Source organism: Dendrobates tinctorius, unplaced genomic scaffold (genome assembly GCF_039654945.1).
Source record: "Dendrobates tinctorius isolate UK_male_01 unplaced genomic scaffold, ASM3965494v1 ptg000129l, whole genome shotgun sequence".
In the NCBI taxonomy this organism is placed as follows: Eukaryota; Metazoa; Chordata; class Amphibia; order Anura; family Dendrobatidae; genus Dendrobates; species Dendrobates tinctorius.
Window position 1 is genome coordinate 40,700,848 of NW_027361797.1, and position 21,575 is coordinate 40,722,422.

Sequence of the window (21,575 nt, forward strand, 5' to 3'; positions counted from 1 at the left end):
GAAAACATACCCATGAGTTCCTTTGCTATAAGCTTAGCTGATGTGTGGCGCAGAGGAATGGCCTCAGGATATCGGGTAGCATAGTCTAGAACTACAAGAATGTGTTGGTGTCCCCTTGCCGACTTATTGAGAGGCCCCACCAGGTCCATGGCCACTCTCTCAAAGGGTACCTCTATAATTGGCAAAGGCACCAAAGGGCTCCGAAAGTGAGGCTGGGGACTGGTTACCTGGCATGCTGGACAGGAGCTACAGTACCGTTTAACTTCTTCATGAACCCCTGGCCAGTAAAATCGCTGCAGAATTCGGTCGAGGGTCTTCTTTTGGCCCAAATGCCCCCCAAGTACATGCGCATCCGCTAAATCCATTACCTGCCTGCGATATGTCTGAGGTACCAGTAACTGTTCTACCATTTCCCCACGTATTTTCTCCACTCGGTAAAACAAATCCTGATTCAACTCAAAGCGTGGAAACACCATATCTGCCCCAGGTTATTGGGGTTCCCCATTCACAAACAGTACATTTTCTCTGGCCCTGGCTAAAGTGAGGTCTCGGAGTTGCGCTGTACCAAAATTATCACCTGATACATTCAAGTCTGACAACTCGGGTCCCAGTGGCAAGTCTTCCACCTCTCCAGCCAATACTTCTATGGGAGAACTCTCCCCCTCCTCCAACGAAGGGAAGGTTATTCCTACCGCCAGCACTTCTTCCTCCGGGCCACCAGGTTCATGTCCCCCTTCTGGAGAATGTAACCTGGTTGCCTCTGGTGCCGGCAGTTGCTCAGTGGACGGGACAACCGACGGCCACAGCACAGAAAACAATGGAAAGTCTCTTCCAATTATCACTTCATAATGTAAATTAGTCACCACCCCCACCTCGTGGCACCGCCTCCCTGCTGGGGTGCTGATTACCACTAGTGCGGTGGGATAGTCTTTTAAGTCTCCATGTATACACAACACCCCAATTTTCCGACCCGTATACTCGCTGGTGTGTATCCAGCTGGCTCGTACCAGGGTTACAAGACTCCCTGAGTCCAATAGGACCACAGCCGGGGTGTCCTCCACTTCCACACGACACAAATGTTCCATATTGGGGCCTTTCGGGGTGCCCACTGCACACATTGGTTCGGCATAATGGGACTGGCGGTACCCAAAATTGGTGTCCATGGGCTCAGTCAGGTGGGGGCAATCAGCTCTCATATGACCTGGTTCCTGGCACCGCCAGCAGATTATTGGGCTCCTTACTTCCCCAGATAAGTCCTGTGCTGCCTTCCTGGGCTCCGCTCGTCGAACCAGGGGCGGGGACTTAGGGAACCTTCCTGTTACCTTTCGAGGGGTCCCTCCCTGTAACTCTTTGGTAGCCCCATACCTTTCTATGAGATCTATCATCTGCATGGCATTAGTAGGGGATGCCTGACCGACCCATGTCTGGAGGGAGTGGGGCAAAGCCCTCCAAAATTTATCAGTCACTATTCGGTCCAGCATGGCCGTGGGGGACAACACCTCAGGCTGCAACCACTTTTGTAACAGGTGCAACAGGTCGTAATACTGGGACCGGGCCGGCTTGGAGGGGGTAAACTCCCACTGGCGTACCCGCTGGGCCCGCACTAACACATTTACCCCAAGACGAGCCAGTATCTCACCCTTGACGACCGTTGTAGTCCGCTCTTTGCTCGGGGGGTAGGTCCTGATACGCCTTCAAAGGTCCTGGGGTCAGAAACGGAGCGAGGACATCCACCCAATGGTCCCGGGGTAGCTTCTCTCTCTCAGCGACTCCTTCGAACATCTCCAGGTATGCCTCCACATCGTCCGATTTCTCCATCTTGGGAATCGCTATACAAACCGCTTTCCGGACCTCATGGATTCCCAGGTCAGCTCCTTTTGTCTGCGCTGCCGTGATATGCTGTATCAACAGCTGATTGGTTTCCTGCTGCTGCATAGCCTGCTGCTGCATAGCCTGCTGCTGCATAGCCTGCTGTCGCATGGCCTCCTGTTGCTGCTGCCGCATGGCCTCTTGTTGCTGCTGCATAGCCTGCTGCTGTGTAGCCTGCTGCTGCATAGCCTGCTGCTGCTGCTGCATAGCCTGCTGTTGCTGTGTAGCCTGCTGCTGCATAGCCTGCTGCTGCAGTCGCATGGCCTCTATGAGCGTTTTTACCGTGGCCTCCATTTCTGGAAAGTTCCCCGCCTGGGTCTCTGCCACTCGTTTCACCCAGGACATAGGCTGGGGTGCAAATCAAAAATAAAAACAGCCTGGCCTCACTGCTTGTGCCCGCATTCTCCACCAATTGTAGGCATTCGCTCTGATAGGCAATAGCTGGGCGGCAGTAACGAGGCAACACACAGGCATAAAGTCCAATTTCAGTGGTTTTAATGTCACTCAGTTACCAGCAGCTTAACAAAACATAAGGGAAATAAAACACATACTCCAGCTTGGAGAACCACTGGTCCCAGACTCACCCCTTGCACCGGACGGGCGTAACTAAGTGGCTGCCAGGTCCTGCGGCATCTGCCAGGTGCCATTCCCAGGGTTCTTCCGAGTCTTGCTGCGATAGTCCTGCAGCACGGGAATCCTATATATAAGTTCCAGGCTGAGTCCACACAAGTTCCTGTAGCTTCCAGAAACACACTCACACTGTGGCAATCACCAACCTTCAATACATAGGGCCTAACCCCTCCCACCAGTGAGGTAGACACCACATGGGCTGATCACGTGACCCTGACATCGCAGGTCCCGTCTTTAAGGAAAAACTCGGCCAAACATTAATCTGCTAGGAGAAACATATCTTCCATCCAGTAAAACACCCTTTACTGTACCACAGTACATTCAAATACTAGTAGGTTAAGGTAAATGTATAAGTGACAAACAAGTAGGTCAATCAATACTCTCAAATCACATTATCCCCACATAGTGGTGTTTAGCCCAAATACAGCCTAAATTCACAAACAAACCATTTCTTATTTATTGGTTCATGTGAAACTATAAATGAAAGAGGCCTTGGTTTAAACTGGCTTAAAGCCTAGTGCCAAAGTGCTTTGTGCAATGGTAAAGTGCGTTACTTTATGTAAGGTAACAGACATTTGTTTGAACTGGCCAGAAGCCTAGTGAAAAAGTGCTTTATACAATGCCAAAGTGCATAGTGCTTAATATAGAGATAGGACAATGGACAGAGTGTGGAGACCGAGCACGACTGAACATCTACAAAGAAGGTGAAGTCATAACCTGTAGGTGTAGTTCGGGCCCCGATGCACGTTTCGCGTTTAACCTTCTTCCTGGGGGGGGTCAGTGCGGTGGAATGAATGTACATTGGTATATTTATAGAGCTTTACATTCATTGATGGCAGCGTCACACGCGATGCTTCTATCGGGACACCGGAAGCCAGGTCATCACGAGCCAGCGTCACACTCAACACCGCCATGTCCCCTCCTATGTGTCAGAAGGGGGAGTGATCTGGTGCAGAGCTACAGATGTGTCACCACTTCAACTCGAAACTCGAAGCCAGGGGGAAGCACACGCCACTATCACGGGGAGGCAACTGGAGGAAAAATTTAGCCCAATCGGAAGCCAGATGGATCTTCAAACTGAGGACGGTCCAACCGAATGGTCTTGATGAAGTAATTAGCTTTGTCCCTTTCCTGTGAATAACTTAACATATTTTATATGTATGTATGTATATATATATATATTTGTAGTCATTTTCATTTGTTTTTAACCCCTTCCCGACCTGTGACACAGCGTATGCGTCATGAAAGTCGGTGTCAATCTGACCCATGATGCATATGCTGTGTCATGATTTCAAAGCCCCCCTGTGGGTCGGGTGACCGGGGTCACGGAAAGGTCACTCGACCCGCAGTGACAGGACCCTTTGTGCTTCACCACAGGGGGGTGGCTTCGTCCCCCCGTGGCTACGATCGCTCTGATTGGCTGTTGAAAGTGAAACAGCCAATCAGAGCGATAGTAATATTTCATCAATGAAATTTGATGAACTATTATAATCCAGCCATGGCCGATGCTGAAATAGCATCGGACATGGCTGGATACACTAAGTTAACCCTCCCCGCCGACTGACGGCGCCGATCGGCCGCCGCCACCAACTGACGGCGCCAATCGACCACCGCTGTCACAATCTGCCCCCTTCCCTCCGCTCTCCCCCACCTTCCGATACCCCCCACGATACTCACTAACCCCCTCTGGCCGTCCCGGTGTCCCGCCGTCCCGGTGCATGGGTGCCGCCATCTTGGAAAATGGCGGGCGCATGCGCAGTGCGCCCGCCGGCATTTCCCGGCGGCAGATTCATTTTTTTTTATTTTGATCACTGTGATAAACTCTCACAGTGATCAAAATAAAAAAAAGTAAATCACCGCCCCCCTTATCACCCCCCATAGGGACAAATAATAAAATATTTGTATTTTTCAATTAGGGTTAGAAATAGGGTTAGGGTTAGAAATAGGGCTAGGATTAGGGTTAGGGCTAGGGTTAGGGCTATGGTTAGGGTTAGGGTTAAGATTAGGGTTAGGGGTGGGTTGGGGTTGGGATTAGGTTTTGTGATTAGGGTTAGAGTTGGGATTAGGGTTAGGGGTGTGTTGGGGTTATGATTAGGGTTGGGATTAGGGTTAGGGGTTTGTTGGGGTTAGGGTTGTGGTTAGGGTTATGATTAGGGTTGCGATTAGGGTTAGGGGTGTGTTGGGGTTAGGATTGGAGTTAGAATTGAGGGGTTTCCACTGTTTAGGCATTTCAGGGGGTCTCCAAACATGACATGGCGCCACCATTTATTCCAGCCAATTTTGCGTTCAAAAAGTCGAACAGTGCTGCCTCCAATTCCGAGCCCCGACGTGTGCCCAAACAGTGGTTTACCCCCACATATGGGGTATCAGTGTACTCAGGAAAAATTGCACAACAACTTTGGGAGTCTAATTTCTCCTTTTACCCTTGGGAAAATTAAAAATTGGGGCTAAAAAAATAATTTTTGTGGAGAAAAAAATATTTTTTATTTTCACGGCTCTGTGTTATAAACTTCTGTGAAGCACTTGGGGGTTCAGAGTGCTCACCACACATCTAGATAAGCTCCTTAGGGGGTCTAGTTTCTAAAATGGGGTCATTTGTCGGGGGTTTCCGCTGTTTAGGTACATCAGGGGCTCTGCAAACTTAACATGACGCCCGCAGACCATTCCATCAAGTCGACATTTCAAAACGTCACTACTTCCCTTCTGAGCCCCAACGTGTGCCCAAACAGTGGTCTCCCCCCACTTATGGGGTACCAGCATACTCAGGACAAACTGGATAACAACTTTTGGGGTCCAATTTATCTTATTACCCTTGTGAAAATAAAAAATAGTGGGCTAAAATATCATTTTTTGAGGGAAAAAAAGTATTTTTTATTTTCACGGTTCTGCGTTATAAACTTCTGTGAAGCACTTGGGGGTTCAGAGTGCTCACCACACATCTAGATAAGCTCCCTAGGGGGTCTAGTTTCCAAAATGGGGTCATTTGTGGGGAGCTCCAAAGTTTAGGCACACAGGGGCTCTCCAAACATGACATGGTGTCCGCTAACGATTGGAGCTAATTTTCCATTCAAAAAGTCAAATGGCGCTCCTTCCCTTCCGGGCCCTGCCGTGCGCCCAAACAGTGGTTTATTACCACATATGAGGTATCCGTGTACTCAGGAGAAATTGCCCAACAAATTTTAGGATCCATTTTATCCTGTTGCCCATGTGAAAATGAAAAAACTGAGGCTAAAAGAACATTTTTGTGAAAAAAAAGTACTTTTTTTTTCGGATCAATTTGTGAAGCTCCTGGGGGTTCAAATTGCTCATTATGCATCTAGATAAGTTCCTTGGAGGGTCTAGTTTCCAAAATGGGGTCATTTGTGGGGGAGCTCCAATGTTTAGGCACACAGTGGCTGTCCAAAAACAACATGGCAACCGCTAAATATTCCAGCATATTTTCCATTCAAAATGTCAAATGGCGCTCCTTCCCTTCTGATCCCTGCCGTGCGCACAAACAGTGGTTTATGACCACATATGAGGTATCAGTGCACTCAGGAGAAATTGCCCAACAAATTTTAAGATCCATTTTATCCTGTTGCCCATGTGAAAATGAAAAAACTGAGGCTAAAAGAACATTTTTGTGAAAAAAAAGTACTTTTTTTTTTTCGGATCAATTTGTGAAGCTCCTGGGGGTTCAAATTGCTCATTATGCATCTAGATAAGTTACTTGGAGGGTCTAGTTTCCAAAATGGGGTCATTTGTGGGGGAGCTCCAATGTTTAGGCACACAGTGGCTGTCCAAAAACGACATGGCAACCGCTAAATATTCCAGCATATTTTCCATTCAAAAAGTCAAATGGCACTCCTTCCCTTCTGAGCCCTGCCGTGCGCACAAACAGTGGTTTATGACCACATATGAGGTATCAGTGCACTCAGGAGAAATTGCCCAACAAATTTTAAGATCCATTTTATCCTGTTGCCCATGTGAAAATGAAAAAACTGAGGTTAAAAGAAAATTTTTGTGAAAAAAAGTCCTTTTTTTTTACGGATCAATTTGTGAAGCACCTGGGGGTTCAAATTGTTCATTATGCATCTAGATAAGTTCCTTGGAGGGTCTAGTTTCCAAAATGGGGTCACTTGTGGGGGAGCTCCAATGTTTAGGAGCACAGGGGATCTCCAAACGCGACATGGCAACTGCTAAATATTCCAGCATTTTTATTTTTTTTTCGTTTTAAACATTTTTTATTGGTTTAACAAAGAGAAATAACATTACATGTGACTGATATGATCAAACATTATTAGTTTCTCACATTTCAAGTTTGATCTTACTAATCATATATTCACATCTCATATATTACTGCTTGATACTTGTTGCTATGCAGTAAACCAGGTAGTATCCGTCTGTTTTATTGCTTAAACTCATGAGTCCCAGAAAAAATCTTTGACGTAGATCCCTGGAAAAGATGTACACATCAGTCGTAACAAAATACAAACTTTTAACTGAGTAGAAATAATAAAAGTTAGGTAGAGAAGTAGAGTGGATAGAAGGGGGAGCAATTAAAGGTGGGATGGAGTAGGAATTCCAGTCAGGGGAGTGATGTCCATTCGGCAGGGGGTTTTACCCTATTGTCTGAATGGTCAACCAATGTTGCTCCAAGATTAGTTGGTCTTAGGGCAATTTGATAAATTTTACTAAGGGTTTAGTAGTTTTAAGTATTCATCTGTTTCTCTAAAGAGTGTCCACAGCGCCCAGGCCAAACTGAATTCACCTATCTTAAAGGTCATGCTGGCTATTATTTCTTCTATGTAATATATTTGGTTCACCTTGTGCAACCATTCTGCCAGGGTAGGACAGTCCTGTGATAACCAATGTAAGGGGATAAGCATTTTGGCTGCTGCTAACAAATACATAAGAATTTTTTTATGTTTGTATTGTGCAAGATCGCTTGACCAGTTTAGCAAAATCAATTTCAAGGATGGGGAGTTTGGAAGCTGACAAAGTCTTGTTGCAATTTTAAGCACTTTCCTCCAGAATGGTTGAATATTTTCGCACTGCCACCATATGTGTAAATAAGATCCCCTCTCCCCGAAACATCTCCAACAATTAGAGGGTGCATCAGGCTGCCACTTCTTTCTAGTGTCAGGGGTGGTGTACCACCTAGTAAGGACTTTGTAAGAATTTTCTTGGACCCTCACACAGCCAGAAGGACCATGCGAGTTTTTATATATCTTTTCAACCTCCCAATCTTGCAATACAACCTCAAGGTCCCTTTCCCATTTCATTATAAACGCTCGTTTAACCGTGGTTGAGTGGGCCAGGAGCATCTGGTAAAGCTTACCCAACACGCCCCTTGGTTTATTTCTCTGAGTCAGCAACTTTTCAAAAGCGGTCAACTCTCTGTGCGGAAATCCAGATTGTAAATACGATCTGATCGAGTTTTTGAGCCTGTTGTAATGAAGAATGTTAATATGATAGTGTGGAAATCTCATTTGTAAATCTTGCAGAGGGAGGATCACACCATCCTCCATGAAAGCATCTAGACTTTCATTTATTTTATGTAGAGAGTCTGTGTCCTTAAGAAAAGGGGCGATCTAAATAGAGGCCAGGTAGGTCCCCTACTTTTATCAGGGGTGATGGAAGTGGCATTAGTGAGGATGAGAATCTGGCCCAGGTCCTGATTAAATTTTTTGTTATTGCATTTGGGGAGAGAACCTTCTTTATAAAACCCGTTGGCGAGTGAAGGATAGTAGAGATTGTTACTGACAGTGACTCGCTAGCAATCCCTGTCCAAAGTTTGTGATTACTCTCTCTCGTTCAATTGATTAATAGCGACAAAGTTGCCGCTGCGTGGTATTTTTGTGGGTCCGGTAATCCTATACCCCCTTTATGTTTAGGTAGGGAAAGAGTATTATAGCTTATTCTAGGTCTTAAGCCCTCCCATATATACTTCCCAAAAAGAGATCGGACCTTCTGAATAAACGTGTCAGGGACTTTAATTGGTAGCATTCTGGATATATAACTATACTTGGGTAAAATAAATCCTTTGATGAGATTTTTTCTTCCTATCCAGGAAATATAGGGTGCTCTCCACGACTTAATGGCTTCAAGAGTATCATCGAGAAGGGGTACAAAGTTGAGTGAGGAAAGGGAGTTCCAGTGAGGACTCAGTTTAATACCTAAATACTTAATATATTTAGAGTTCCATTTTATTGGGAATTTAGCTTTCAAATTTTGGTTTGTTGTATGTCGAATATTTATCCCCATCGCCTCAGACTTCTCTAGATTAATCTTAAAGTTCGATAACTCTCCAAATGCCTCAAACCTCTCCAACACCGCCGGAATTTCTTTTTCAGGGTCCGATAGGAGCAAGAGAAGGTCGTCTGCGAACGCTACTACTACATGTGAGGAGTCCGAGATCTCGATACCCCCTATTGCTGGATGCTAATACTCTGAATTAACGTCTCAATGGTTAGGACAAATAAAGCTGGTGAAAGGGGGCAACCCTGACGTGTGCCGTTTTTGATCTCAAAGGGTGGAGAAAAATCCCCGTTTACCCTTACTTTCGCAGACGGTGACTTATACATTTGAAAAATGGCGTCTATAACTGTGTAACTGTGGGAGGAAAGCCAAACCTCGCGAGAGTCTCACGCATGAATGTCCAGTCCACCCTGTCAAACGCTTTCTCTGCGTCGGTGCCCATTAAGACTAGGGGTTTGTGGTGGCTGTGCGCATGCTGCATCAGGTACAGTACTCTAAGGGAGTTGTCTCTTCCCTCCCTACCCCTGACAAAACCTACTTGCTCAGGTGAGATGAGTGTGTCGAGGATCAGGCCTATCCTTGTGGCTAACATCTTTGGAAATATTTTTAGGTCATTATTTAATAGTGAGATCGGCCTGTATTTACTGCATAGTTCGGGGTCTCTACCTTCTTTGTGTATTAAGGATATGTGTGTTTCCAGTGTCTGTCCTGCAAAGGCCGCACCCCCCAGTACACCATTGCACAGCTTCAATAAAAACGGACTCAACGTGTCCTGAAAAGTCTTATAATAGGATGCCGGGAGGCCATCTGGACCAGGGCTCTTGCCCATAGGGCAGTCTGACAGGGTAGACTGGAGTTCCCCTATCGTGAAAGGGGCTGTCAGTTCCTGTTGTTGTGTTTCAGATAAGGTAGGGAGGTTTATAGATTGTAGGAATTCCTTTATATTCACTCGTCTTTTTTCTAACTGTTCTACATTCTCTCCCGGTCGCAAATCATACAAGGTGGAATAGTACTCCCTGTAAGCTGAAGCTATCCCGTCTGGGTTTGTAATTTTGGCTCCATCCGACCCCTTTACCGTATATATAAGAGACCTAGCCTTACGCTTTTTAATCATGGTTGTCATAAATTTTGACATTTTGTCTCCATGAGCAAATACCCTGTGCTTCCATCTAGTATAAATTTTTATTGAGTCTTTGTTTAGTAAGTCTCTAAGAGATTGTCTCTTCTGTGAGAGGAGAGCTAAGGCATCAGGGTCCAGTGTCATTCTATGATCTCGTTCCAGTGTTTTGATCTCTTTATAAAGAGTGTTGTTTTTTTCTTTTCTGCTTTTATTCTTATGCGAGGCCATAGAAATCAATTCACCTCTTATTACGGCCTTGTGAGCCTCCCAGATAGTAGAAAATTGAATATTTTCACTCAAGTTTATCTCAAAGTACTCTTGAATTTTCTTTTTTATTTTATTTCTGGAGGGTTCATCTGCAATTAAAGTTTTGTTTAGCCTCCAAGGGATATTATTTGGTCTATGGCCTATCATAAGTTTGTTTATTAAGATGGAGTGGTCGGAGTGAACGCTCGGAATTATTTGTGAGTCTTTCAGATGTAAGGACCTCTGGAATGGGATAAAAAGATATTCAATTCTACTATAAGACAATTGCGCTTGTGAGAAATGTGAGAAGTCTCGTACAGTGGGGTGGAGAAATCTCCAAGTATCAATCAGTTGGTTCAGATGTAGGGTTGTTCGGATGTGTGTTAGTGCATTCTTAGGAACACTAGATTTCCCAGTAGAGGAGTCTATTGGTGGTTCAAGAGGAACATTCAGGTCACCTCCCAGGATCAAAGTGCCCTCTACAAATTGACTTGTCTCTCTCATAATTCTGGAAAACCAGGTGTCTTGTTTTGTGTTGGGGGCATATACACACCCTATCGTGACCAGTTTGTGTGTCAACTTCCCCTTTATGAAAATATATCTACCATCTCTGTCATGAACCATGTCGATATACTGAAATGGTGTATTTTTTGCAAGAGCGATTGCCACTCCCCTCCCCTTCCTGGAAGAGGAAAACGAGTGGAACCATGTGTTATAGTAGTGTTTCTCAAAACTCGGGGTTTTTTCCTGTATAAAGTGGGTCTTCTGCAGGAGTGCAATGTCAGCCCCCAATTTCTTAATATGTGCCAATACCTGAGCTCTTTTAATTGGCGCATTCAGTCCTCTTACGTTGTATGATGCTATTGTTGTTTCTCGCATACAATCAGCCATGTCGGGTCAGTGGGCGCCGGGGCTCAGGACAAGATGAAAGGTGATTCGCCGATGGACATGGGAAAGGTTGGGGAGGGGAAGAGAGAAAGGTAAAAAACAAAAAAATTAGCATATATTCAACAAAAAGGGCTTGTTGCCATAAATTAACAACGTTCTTTGTAATAAGCAAAATGACAAATACCCCTGTAATACCCATCAGGGAGTGTAAAGGAGAAAACATGACAATTTTTCAATTTGTTCCATATGTTATCTAGGCAGTCACTGTGGATCAGCTTAAAGGATCCATACAGAGTTGGTTAGGAGACAAGGGTCCCTAATTCAGTTGCTGGAGGAATGCTGCTTCCCTGCTTGTCTTTTTCTGCTTCCTTGTTCTTTAGAGTTGCTCGCTCTTCTCCAGGGTTCTTGCAATGGTAGATCCGGAAGACTGAAATTAGTGCGGGCGAGACGAAGATCAGGCAGCGAGTCGAGTTGAATACTCAGCTCTGCACATACTTTGGCAATGTCGGAAGATGACTTAACTGTAAAGGTACTGTCACACTAAGCAATGTACCAGCGATCCCGACCAGCGATATGACGCGGTCAGGATCGCTGGTACATCGCTAAGTGGTCGCTAGTAAGCTGCCACACAGGCAGATCTCACCAGCGACATCGCAGGGGTCGGGGGTCGCTACTTACCTGTCAGACGAGGCGATCCTGACGTCCTCCCGCCCGGCTCCACGCGTCGCTCGTCATCACAGCAGGAAGCACCGCGGGAAGCTGACGACGAGAAACAGTCCAGGACGTTCTCGCGCGATCAGCGATAACCAGCGTGGTAGCGGGTTGTAGGTAAGTATCAGACACAGCGATATCGCTAGCAATATCGCTATAATGTCACAAGTTATAGCGATATTGCTAGCGATATCGCTTAGTGTGACAGTACCTTAAATCTCTTGCCGTCTGCTGTGATGAATAGACCGAATGGGAAAAGCCATCTGAAAGGGAACTGTCTCTGCTTGAGGGCATCCGTAAAGGGTTTCAATAAGAATCTCTTAGACACGGTTGATGGTGACAGATCCTGGAAAACACGAATTGTAGAGCCTTTATATTCCAATGAGCTTAGTGGCCTTGTCTTTTTGAGAATTTTCTCTTTCATGCGGAAGTCCAGAATTCTGCAAATTATATCTCTAGGGAATTCTGATTGTTTGGGCTTGGGTTTTAGTGCCCTATGTGCTCTCTCAAGAATTAACATCTTTCCTTCTTCTGTGTCCAGCATAGGCAGAAAGAGTTCATAAAGAATGGCTGGTACATCCTCTCGGTCGGTCGCCTCCGGCACTCCCCGGACTCTGAGATTGTTTCTTCTGTTCCTGTTTTCAATATCTTCCATTGCAGTATAGAGGGAATTGATATGATCTTCCTGTTGCTGAAGGCCCGGTTTTAGATCCCCAGCGAAGGCGGACAGCTTCGACTGTGCCTCCTCCAGCTCCTCCACTCTGCTGCCAATCTGCTGAATGTCCTTTTTAATTGTAGATAAATCTTTCGCAAGGGGGGCCAAGGCTGAGGACAAAATACTTTTAATGAAGCTTCTAGAAATAGGTTTATCTGAGTCCGCAAAGTCAGAAGGATCCTCCTGCGATTCCTCCAAATCTGGGTCATCACCTGGGTCCTTATACTGCGATGGCCCTTGTTTGGGTCCTCTTTGTTTTGTGATAAATTTTTCCATCTTTTTGGTTGTTTGTGACCCACTATTAGCGTTTGTGTCAGCTGATCTACCAATCTTGACCATGGTCCGTTTTTGCTGAAAAAAAAAACTGGTGATGTAGTAAGTTTCGCCACTAAAAACCGTGGGCAGGTATCCGGACTGTAAGGCGAGGAATACGGGAGAGTGAGAGGCGCAAAAAGCACGCATTAGACACGGACAAATGATTTTCTATGGGGTCACTCGCACCAGGCGTATATTTCTCATCCGTATCCTACCCTCCGTGCCACTCACAGCATGCTGCGATTGTCAGCGTACTACGCCCGTAGTACGCCAATGCAAGTCTATGGGTGCGCAAAAAATACGGATTACACACGGAGCACACATGTGACTTGCGAGAAATACGCACCCGGTGTCTTTTAGCAAAGCCGGCAATTCAGTGCAGGATACAGTAAACTCATACTGAAAGGTTTAATAAAGAAATGAAAGAATAGATATATACACATAGAATATATATATATATATATATATATGCATTCTATGTGTCTATATCTATTATTTCGTTTCTGTCATAAACCCTGTCATAGGGCTCCATTATATGTCCATTTTGCAAGCCTGAGAGAAAATCTCGCCATACGGATGCCATACGGATTGCATACGGATGCTGACATGCGCAAAATACGGGACCACACCTTGATTACGGATGACATACGGAGCACTATTTAGGGGTCTGTCATCCGTATTACGCATGTAAAATACTGACCGTATTTTGCGCCGGTTAGTGTGACCCCAGCCTTAAATATAATATCTCTCGGCAGAAGTGGGACGAGAGATCAGAGAGATTTCTCAGCTGGCACTTTCCAAATGCGCCACTAGATGGGGATCACTCCCCTTTTCCTCTCAAGCTTTTCAGTGGCCTAGCCACTAGTGTACTTTATAGCATGGATAAGAAAGAAAGAAAAAAATAATAATAATAAAATAATTGCCTAACAGCAGCTTGGCGGTTCATTCAGCAGTGAGCATTATTTTATGAGAGAGAAAGTAGCTCCCCTATGACTCATGGGAGTCCCAGGTCTCCCCATCTCCATGGAACTTTCATATATGTACCTCCCCGTTGGGCATAATGTCAGTTCTTTAAATCATGACAGGAACGGAAAGACTGAGCGGTTGTTCAGAGAAATAGTGCTTAACAAAGCAGAGATAGGTGTCGTGCATAGCGTTGCCTCTAATAAATGTTGAAAATGAATGCTCTTATTTGGAGCTTCCAGCTATGATCGCTGCTGCATATATCTTCCTCCAGGGGAGGGGGAGAACAACTGTTGCTGGGGTGAGTGGGCTTTATATAGCGCCGTGAAAATACAAGTCAATTTGGCATCAGGGCCTAATGGTGGGTCTATTAGTGGGTCCCAGCGGCACCTGTTTCTTCCCACTTTACTCGGGCAGATTGTCGCCCCTCTGCTACACCCGTCACCCACCTAGTGGATGTTGGTCAATCTTCTGTGTTTCTGCTCCTCTGTAAAGGCTGCGTGCAGGCAGAGCTCAGTGCAGTAATAGGAGCAGGGATGTTTAGTAACTAGTGTTGAGCATTCCAATACCGCAAGTATCGGGTATCGGCCGATATTCACTGTATCGGAATTCCGATACTGAGTTCCGATACTTTTAGGATATCGAATACCGGAATCGGAAGTTCCCATAATGCTATGAGCCAGTTTGATTTGATTCAGCCAATGACAATCCTTAGAAGTGTGGGCACATCCTGTTAGGCATGTAGGCATGTTAACTAATGGCATGGCTGTGATTGGCTGCTGAAATGATGTCATGATGCACTATAAAAGCTGCCGCCGCCATTTCTGGTTCACTCTGCTGTGAATTCAGTTAGGGACAGGCTGCTGTTCAAGACTGTGAGGGACAGTTAGAGATAGCGATTTTCACAATCATAGTGTGCTTTACCCAAGCTACATAATCCACCACTGTAGCTTTCTTTTGCCTTGCAGCAGTGTTCACAGCTGTCTGCAAGGTCTGTGTGAGTGCAGCTCACGCTGAGTAGTGTGTCCTGCAGCCACGTCTGGTTGTAGGCCGCTCAGCGTGTGTCACTGCCTCATACATATTTTTCTTTTTTTGCTGCTCATTTTTCATTCTCCTATTAGTGTGCATCCATCCGTATCCATATACGTTGGTTGCAAACACTATAGGAGTAGACAGCAGAGCCTCTCTGCAGCCTTTCAGTGCTAGTGCCCAGTTTGCTGCACTGTTCACGGCTGTCTGAGAGGTCTCTGTGTGTGAGTGCAGCTCATGCTGAGTAGTGTGTCCTTCAGCTACGTGTGGTTGTAGGCCGCTCAGCGTGCGTCACTGCCTCACACATATTTTTCTTTTATTGCAGCTCATTTTTTATTCTCCTATTAGTGTGCATCCATCCGTATCCATCTACATTGGTTGGTTGCAAACACTATATAGGAGTAGATAGAGGAGCCTTTTTTCTGGCTTGTGCCCTTCAGCTGCAGCCAGATTAGTATTACCCTATTTTTTGTAGCCTCATCTTTTGTATTGTAGGTTACCTTCCTGCATTGTAATAGCTCCAAAAAGTTTGTGATACTATCACTTTCAAATCTTTGGTCACATCTTTTTAGTTTTTTTTAAAAAAACAAAAACAAAATAAAGTTCACCAAACACTCCATTTGACAGTTGTGTAGGCCACATTAGCTCCTATTAAAGTGTAGTCCACACACACACTTCATAAAATTAGTGTTTCTTATACCTGTTACCAGCTGTTCAGGAATAAGCACACTAAGCCCCCCCTTTGTACTTTTCTGCCTATCTTTATCAGGCTACCAAGATGAAGAAGGCAGGGAGTAAGGCACGTGGGTGTGGGCGTGGAGTTTCAGCAGGGAGAGGACGTGGGGATTCTGCAGGGAGAGGACGTGGGGATTCTGCAGGGAGATTCTGTGCCTGCTGCAGGCACCAGTGAGTCAGCATCCCCCAGTTTTAGCAGGCAACAGTCCTTTATGCGCAGCTTTGTAGGACCTCGCCGTACCCCACTGCTGCGGGAGGAACATATTGAAGCTGTTGTCGGATGGATGGCAGCTAACGCATCGACTTCAATGACTTCCACGTCCTCTCAGGGCCAGAGCACTGAAGAGCAACCATCTGTCTCTTCACCACCTGCCAAAGTGCCCAGGCAGTCAGAGAGCCCTGGACAGGAGCCATCACAGTCTCTACTTCTGTTCTCTGAATCTGTTGGCTTGGAAAGAGGGTGCCAGCCAAGCAGCATTCAAGAATGTGAAGAAGAGGGAGTATGCAGTGATGCGCAACTTCTTTGTCCCTCTGAAACTGAAGAGGCGGGTGAACCAGTGCCTATGGTCAGCACACCTCAGTATGCATCAGATGATGACGAGACTCAGGTGCCACTTTCTGGTGCGTACGGTGCTAGCGAGACAACCCAGGAGAAGCAGGTGTTTGAAGAGGGGAGTGTAGATGATGAGGTCCTTGACTCATCATGGCGTGAGGAACAGGAAGGTGGTGAGAGCAGCTTTGAGGAAGAGATTCCCCGAAACAGGAGGGAGAGGGAGGGGGCAGACTTGGTTGCCTGTAGCCTCCACTTCGGCACCCGTTAGGAGCATTCCTCTTTCAAAAGCCAAAACGGGCGCTCCCAAGACTTGCAGTGCGTGGTCCTTTTTTGACACAGTTTCAGATGACATTTGCCTTGTCAAATGCAAGCTGTGTCATCAGAAAGTCAAAAGAGGGAAAAATGTCAGCAACCTCAATACCACAAATATGTGGAAAGATGTGCGGACCAAGCACGAGGTGGAGTTACACAGACACACTGAAGACATAGGCCAACGTACAGCACCACCTACCACCTCTTCAGCTCGTGTTGGGGCCTCTTCCTCCAGCTCACACAGCTGGTTCGGCTTCCTCACAGGATTGCCAAGGAAGAACCTCTGGCACTGTTGTCTGGAGACCCAGTGACATTCCACCCACAGCACCATGTTCCTAGTCATCCTCACACTCCCAGGCCACTCTACAGCCATCGGTAGCACAGGCATGGGATAAAAGGCGGCCATACTCGGCAAACCATCCCCGAGCACAGGCTCTGAATGCTGGCATTGCCAAACTACTGGCCCTTGAAATGCTCTCATTCAGGCTGGTAGAGACTGACACCTTCCGGAACTTCATGGCATTGGCAGTCCCACAATACACCGTGCCCAGCCGCTTTTATTTCAGCAGGCAAGCCGTCCCTGCCCTGCAAAAACATGTGGAGGGAAAAATAAAACATGTGCTACTAAACGCTGTCAGTAGCAAGGTCCACCTGACCACCGATATGTGGACCAGTAACCATGGACAGGGACGATACCTTTCCCTCACTGCCCATTGGGTCAATGTTGTGGAGCCGGGTACAGATCTGAAGAGTGGCGCTGTACGTGTTCTGCCAACTCCACTGATTGCAGGAATCCAGTCTGTACACATTGACTCCTCCTCCTACTCAAGTTCCTCAGAAACAGCACTGCAGGAGCCTGTTACGACCGATATGAGCACAGCTGTGGCCAAACGTCAACAGGCCGTACTCAAATTAATTTCTTTGGGGAATCGAAGCCACACAGCGCAGGAGCTCTGCAATGCTATCAAGCAGAAGAGCGACGTGTGGTTTGTGCCAGCGAATCTCCAGCCGGGCTTGGTAGTGTGTGACAATGGCCGAAATCTGGTGGCAGCTCTGGGCCTAGGCAACCTCACTCACATCCCATGTCTGGCACATGTGCTGAACTTGGTCGTGCAGAGCTTTCTGAGGGACTATCCGGATCTTGATGCACTGCTGCACAAGGTCCGCATAGAGTGCGCTCACTTGCGGCGTTCCAGCACGGCAAGATCGCGCCTTGCTGCTCTGCAGCGCCGATTACGCCTTCCGGAACATCGCATCATATGTGACCTACCCACCAGGTGGAATTCAACGTTACATATGTTGGAGCGGTTGTGTGAGCAGCAGGCAGCAGTCATGGAGTACCAGCTGCATCAGGCGCAAACAAGTCGCACTGTGCGCCGGTCACACTTCAGCACCACTGAGTGGGCCTCTATGAAGGACATCTACCTCGTTTTGCGTGCCTTCGATGATTCCACACGGATGGCGAGTGCAGATGATGCACTAGTCAGCATGACTGTCCCCCTTATATGCCTGCTTCAAAAAACACTGCAAGCACTAAGGGAGGAGGTTTTGGAAGAGGTGGAGGATGAGGAGTCACAAATGCCATCTGCTTCTGGACAGTCTGCGCTACGTGGTTCCTCACAAAGGCCTAGGCAGGGGATACTTTGTGAGGAGGATGAGGAGGAGTCAATGGAGGAAGAAGACATCTCTTCAGAGGAGGGAGGTATACAATGCTCTAGTCAGTATGTACAGCGAGGGTGGGGTGATGCAGAGCAGGCAGAGATGACGACTCAAGCAGGGGACAGCGTTTCTTTGGCAGTTGGGAGTCTGCAGCACATGGTTGATTTCATGCTGCAGTGCCTGAGAAACGACCGCCGCATCGCCCACATTTTCAACACGACTGATTATTGGGTGTACACCCTCCTAGATCCTCGCTACCGGGACAACTTACAAAGCCTCATAGCACCGTTGAACCGGGAGCGTAAACTGCGGGAGTACCAAGACACACTGGTGCAGTCCATCATGTTCTCCATTCCACCCGACAGCAGTGCTGCTAGTGCTTTACAAAGCAGCTCTGTGCGTCGAGGCAGTGGAGTAAGCTCGGCACAAAGAGGGAGCAGAGGCAGCGCCTCAGCACAAGGCAAGACCACTATGGCCGAAATGTGGCAAAGTTTTGTGTGTCCGCCACAAATGTCTACACCATCACAGACGGCTCCAGTCAGCAGGAGGCAACCTTTCCATCAGATGGTGACAGACTACATGTCTTGCCCTGTCAGTGTACTCCCAGATGGCTCTTCCCCCTTCAAGTTTTGGGTCTCAAAGCTGGGTACATGGCCAGAGCTTAGCCAGTATGCATTGGAGGTGCTGGCTTGCCCTGCTGCCAGTGTATTATCGGAACGCGTCTTTAGTGCCGCTGGTGGTGTACTAACAGACCGTCGCACGCAACTAGCCTCCGATAACGTTGACCGGCTTACTTTTCTGAAAATGAACAAGGCCTAGATCTCGCCAGAATTTGCCAGTCCTCTACCAGAATAAATAATTGGTTGGCAACAGTATCCAGGTCTCCTGTTGTGTTCATGTTTCTACCACCTGAACTGTAATCCCTGGGTTTCAACACAGCCAGTTGTCGCTCAGAAGTGCCTCTGCACAGAGAAAAACACTAGCTCCTGTGTTAGTGGGGTTCAGTAACGCCATCTTCTCCCCTGCTGTGTGGACAGCAAAGTCTCCTGCTCCCTCCACAATCGAACTACTACTGATTTTTAACCGTGCTCCACTTAGGCCCCTGTGTTGTGAGTTCGTATTCCCCTTCACCATTGAGGTCTGATGAACTCCCTCTTCTGGTGAAGGAAGGTAGTGAGGCTGATTACAAAGCACCTGAGCAGAATGATGATGACTGGGTGACTGGGATCGCTGACTGGATATAAGGCGGCCGACGCCCTTCTGCCTTGTGGGTGATTTCTCTGAGGGATTCTTGGAGACCAGTCTGATTCCTGCTCCTCTAAAGCTAAGTTTTCTGCTCTACCTTTTGCATTTGTGTTTTGGTTTTGTTTTGCCTTGTTTTTCTTGATTTCTGCCTCTCCCTGCTGGGTGAGCTGAATTCCTTTTTGCTCTGTCTTCAGATAATACCAGAGGACTGATATAGTCTTTTTGAAGCCTAGCGTCTTCAGGGCTTTTTCTCTATCAGTCTGTTGGCTCTTGTTTTTGAGAGGGTTTTGGCGGATTGCAGACAGCAGCCTTCCTATTCTATCCTATTTAGATAGCTTGGGCCCTGTCATTTGCTCAGCCTGTCTTTCTGTCTGTGTGAGTGTTTTTCCATCTCCCTTCACCGTCATTATATGTTGGGGGCTGCCTATTGCTTTGGGGTCTGCTCTGGGGCAGTTTAGATTTCCCTTTTCTGTCTTTAGGCTATTTAGTTCTCCGGCTGTGATCGAGGGGTCTAGGGCACCGTAGGAACCCCCCACGGCTACTACTAGTTGTTGTTGTTAGATTCAGGGGTCTGCAATCCTATAGCCGCCAACTTCTCTGGTTTTCTGAACTTAGCTAAGTATTTCTGTTTTTGCCTCCTACGGTGACTCATTCATAACACCCCTGGCTCCACTGTCTCTAGTATTTCCCCTGGCCTCCAACCCCGCCAGTTGCTGCTCTGAAGTGGCGTCTGCACAATCCACACTTGTTACTGGGGCTCAGTCACGTCAGTTGATCCCCTGATGTGTGTCCGGCAATGTCTCCTGCTCTGTCCACATTCCCATTACTAGTAGTAGCCCCAGTAACTCAGGAACAAGTGTGGATTGTGCAGACGCCACTTCAGAGCAGTAACTGGCGGGGTTGGAGGCCAGGGGAAATACTAGAGACAGTGGAGTCAGAGGCCATAGTGGAGCACGGTTACAATCAGTAGTAGTCTACAACCTATATAAAACTTGCTGCAAGTTGGCCTCACTAGCTCCTGTGTTAGTGGGGTTCAGTAACGTCAGCTGTTCCCCTGCTGTGTGGACGGCAATGTCTCCTGCTGCCTCCACATGCAAAAAACATCAGGCCTCAGCCTGCTCCATGCTTGATCCTGGGCTCCAACAACGCCAGTTGGTGTTCAGAAGTGCCATCTTCGCAGAGAAAAACACACTAGCTCCTGTGTTAGTGGGGTTCAGTAACGCCAGCTGCTCCCCTGCTGTGTGGACGACAAAGTCTCCTGCTGCCTCCACATTCAAAAACCATCAGGCCTCTGCCTGCTCCATGCTTGATCCTGGGCTCCAACAACGCCAGTTGGTGTTCAGAAGTGCCGTCTTCACAGAGAAAAACACACTAGCTCCTGTGTTAGTGGGGTTCAGTAACGTCAGCTGTTCCCCTGCTGTGTGGACGGCAATGTCTCCTGCTGCCTCCACATTCAAAAACCATCAGGCCTCTGCCTGCTCCATGCTTGATCCTGGGCTCCGTCTTCAAAGAGAAAAACACACTAGCTCCTGTTTTAGTGGGGTTCAGTAATGCCAGCTGCTCCCCTGCTGTGTGGATTACTACTAGTAATGGGAATGTGGACAGAGCAGGAGACATTGCCGGACACACATCAGGGGATCAACTGACGTGACTGAGCCCCAGTAACACAAGAACAAGTGTGGATTGTGCAGATGCCACTTCAGAGCAGCAACTGGCGGGGTTTGAGGCCAGGGAAATACTAGAGACAGTAGAGCCAGAGGCCTAAGTGGAGCACGGTTACAATCGATAGTAGTGTACAACCGATATAAAACTTGCTCAAAGTAGGCCTCAGCCTGATCCCTGATTGATCCTGAGCTTCAACACAGCCAGTTGTTGCTTGGAAGTGCCGTCCACACAGAGAGAAACACTAGCTCCTGTGTCAGTGGGGTTCAGTAACACCAGCTGCTCCCCTGCTGTGTGGACGACAAAGTCTCCTGCTGCCTCCAAAATCACGCTACATCTTATTTACTACTCGCTCCAAGTAGGCCTCAGCCTGCTGCATGATTGACCCTGGGCTCCAACATTGCCAGTTGCTGCTCAGAAGTGTCTTTGGCACAGGTACTCCCTCCTGCCCAGCCTGGTTCCAGCACGCTTGCAGTTTCCGGGGATTGTCAACGTCACTTTGCCACCAATATATAGTCCTGTCGTGTTGCGGTGGCCCCTGTTGGACTGAGGGTTTCGGGAACTGCGGCCTGCTCGCGGCCTTGCAACTTTGTTTATTATGGGTACCTTGTGCTACCCATCCGGGTTCCAGCACCGTCAGCTGGTTCTCGGCAGTGCCTTTGGCCTAGGTGCCTCCTCGGTAT

The 21,575-nt window shown here is 47.3% G+C and overlaps 2 protein-coding genes across 3 annotated transcripts in view; one reads left to right on the plus strand and one right to left on the minus strand.

The window, feature by feature from the left end:
* Window positions 1-21,575, plus strand: part of LOC141047839 (uncharacterized) — a 248,460-nt gene that overhangs the window by 24,087 nt on the left and 202,798 nt on the right. The window lies entirely within an intron of this gene.
* Window positions 11,901-21,575, minus strand: part of LOC141047858 (uncharacterized) — an 83,526-nt gene continuing 73,851 nt past the window's right edge. Inside the window, exon 4 of the mRNA XM_073543187.1 lies at window positions 11,901-12,833. Within this exon, the coding sequence (XP_073399288.1) occupies window positions 11,901-12,833 (933 nt within the window). The remainder of the gene's footprint in view (window positions 12,834-21,575) is intronic.